Source organism: Mandrillus leucophaeus, unplaced genomic scaffold (genome assembly GCF_000951045.1).
Source record: "Mandrillus leucophaeus isolate KB7577 unplaced genomic scaffold, Mleu.le_1.0 Scaffold499, whole genome shotgun sequence".
NCBI classification, from domain to species: domain Eukaryota; kingdom Metazoa; phylum Chordata; class Mammalia; order Primates; family Cercopithecidae; genus Mandrillus; species Mandrillus leucophaeus.
This window is the reverse complement of record NW_012105353.1, coordinates 1,955,362-1,957,897: the sequence shown is the minus strand read 5'-3', so window position 1 is coordinate 1,957,897 and position 2,536 is coordinate 1,955,362. Positions and strand designations below refer to the sequence as shown.

At 41.6% G+C, this 2,536-nt stretch overlaps 1 protein-coding gene across 2 annotated transcripts in view; it reads left to right on the top strand.

Moving 5' to 3' along the window:
* PPEF1 (protein phosphatase, EF-hand calcium binding domain 1) overlaps positions 1-2,536 on the top strand; it is a 147,193-nt gene that overhangs the window by 118,802 nt on the left and 25,855 nt on the right. For both annotated transcript variants that reach the window (XM_011995811.1, XM_011995812.1), the window contains one exon: positions 30-172. In XM_011995811.1, the coding sequence (XP_011851201.1) occupies positions 30-172 (143 nt within the window). The remainder of the gene's footprint in view (positions 1-29; positions 173-2,536) is intronic.

Below are 2,536 nucleotides of genomic sequence, written 5' to 3'. Positions count from 1 at the left end.
TGAACCTGACCCTCTTTTTCTTTAACCAGGTTGTGACTATATTTTCTGCTTCTAATTATTATGAAGAAGGCAGCAATCGAGGAGCTTACATCAAACTATGTTCTGGTACAGCTCCTCGATTTTTCCAGTACCAAGTAACTAAAGCAACGTGCTTTCAGCCTCTTCGCCAAAGGTGTGTATACTATACGGAGAACACAGAGCACTGGTCTCATGGACCCATTAGAACCAGTCCCACGTGACTCAGAGCAGCCACGTGAGTGAAGACAGTCATTTATAGCTTACTCATTAGTATCAACAAAATGGAAATAGTTCCAGACACCAAGTGGTGAATGCACCCATAATTGAAACCAAAAGGAGCAATTCTAAATTTGTACATCTTTCTAGATGGATAAAGCAGTCAGTCCTCAGAAACATAACTGAATATAAAGAAAAGAAGATTCCCCACACCCACTCAGTCCCCTAACCTACAGCCTTCTCTGACCCCCAAACAGCTCTATCTGCTCTTGCCCCTTTCTCTTCTCTATCCAGAAGTGTATGTGACAAATAGTTGAGTGTCTCTTTCCATGTGATGGCATTCATAGCTTATACTCCTTTTCTCCCTTTCACATTATCTTTTTAAGTTTTTTTTGAGATGGAGTCTCACTCTGTGGCCCAGGCTGGAGTGCAGTGGCTCGATCTCAGCTCCCTGCAACCTCTGCCTCCCAGGTTCAAGCAGTTCTCCTGCCTCATCCTCCCAAGTAGCTGGGATTACAAGGGCCCGCCACCACACCTGGCTAATATTTTGTATTTTTGGTAGAGACAGGGTTTCACCATGTTGGCCAGGCTGGTCTTGAACTCCTGACCTCATGTGATCCACTCACCTTGGCCCCCCAAAATACTGGAATTACAAACGTGAGCCACTGTGGCCAGTCTAAGATTTTTTACATTATAGAACTAACATGTTTGTTGTTAACAACTGAAAAAGCAAAGAAGAATAAAGAAAATGTTAACAATCTTCTCTCCCTTCTCAATTATCCTTTTCCCCAGAGGTAACTAAAACTAGCAGCTTAGAATGGCCCCTTCCACCCTCTTCTTGCTCTTACAAAAATAGACAAGCATTTATTCAGTCATAGAACTTAAAAAAACCTTTGAGTACCTACCATGTGTCAGATACTGTTCTAGGCATAGATAATACAAGATAGGCCAAAGTCCCCTCATCAAACACATATCTCAGTATGAAGAGAAAGATGATAAACAATGTACATACTTTTTTTTTTGTAAGAAGTAGTCTTGCTCTGTCGCCCAGGCTGGAGTGCCAATCTTGGCTCACTGCAACCTCCACCTCCTGGGTTCAAGTGATTCTCCTGCCTCAGCCTCCCAAGTAGCTGGGACTACAGGCGTGCCCCACCACACTGGGCTAATTTTTGTATTTTTAGTAGAGACGGGGTTTCACCTTATTGGCCAAGCTGGTATTGAACTCATGACCTCAGGTGATTTGCCTGCCTTGGCCTCCCAAAGTGCTGAGATTACAGGTGTGAGCCACTGTGCCCAGCCTGTACATACATTTTTTTCTTTTTTTTTTTTGAGACGGAGTCTTGCTCTGTTGCCAGACTGGAGTGTAGTGGCGTGATCTCGGCTCACTGCAACCTCTGCCTCTCGGGTTCAAGCAATTCTCCTGCCTCAGTCTCTACAGGTGTGCGCCATCACACCCAGCTAATTTTTGTTTTTTTAGTAGAGATGGGGTTTCACCATGTTGGCCAGGATGGTCTTGATATCTTGACCTTGTGATCCGCCTGCCTCAGCCTCCCAAACTGCTGGGATTACAGTATGAGCCACCATGCCCAGCCATACATATATATATGAAGATAGAATCACACTGCACACTGTATTCTGCAACTGAATTTTTCCCCTAAAAATTATATCATGAACATCACCTCAAGTTAGTAAAGATAGACCTAACTCATTCTTTTTAGTACATACATATTATTCTGTAGTATACATGTACCATAACAGTTATGAAGCAACTAAATCTTATCCAACTGATAGACATCCAGATTGGTTCCAGGATTCTGCATTTAAAAACAATGCTATAACTAGCATTCCTATACGTAAGGAACTCATACGACTCAACAGCCAAAAAAAACCAAAAAACAAAAAAAACAAAACAAGTAATCCAATTTAAAAAATAGGCAAAGGACCTGAATAGACATTTTCCCAAAGACATACAAATGGCCAACAAGTTCACGAAAAGATGCTCAACGTCACTAATTATCAGGGAAATGCAAAGCAAAACCACAATGAGATAGATGCCATCTCACACCAGTTAGAATGGCTGTTATCAAAAAGACAAAACATAAGTGTTGACCAGGGTGTGGAGAAAAGGGAACGCTTGTACTCTGTTGATAGGAATATGGATTAGTACAGCCATTATAGAAAATGCTATAGAGGTTCCTCAAAACATTAAAAATAGAAGTACCATATGATCCAGCAATCCCACTACTAGGTATATATCCAAAGGAAATGAAATCAGTATCTTGAAGAGATATTTGCATTCCCA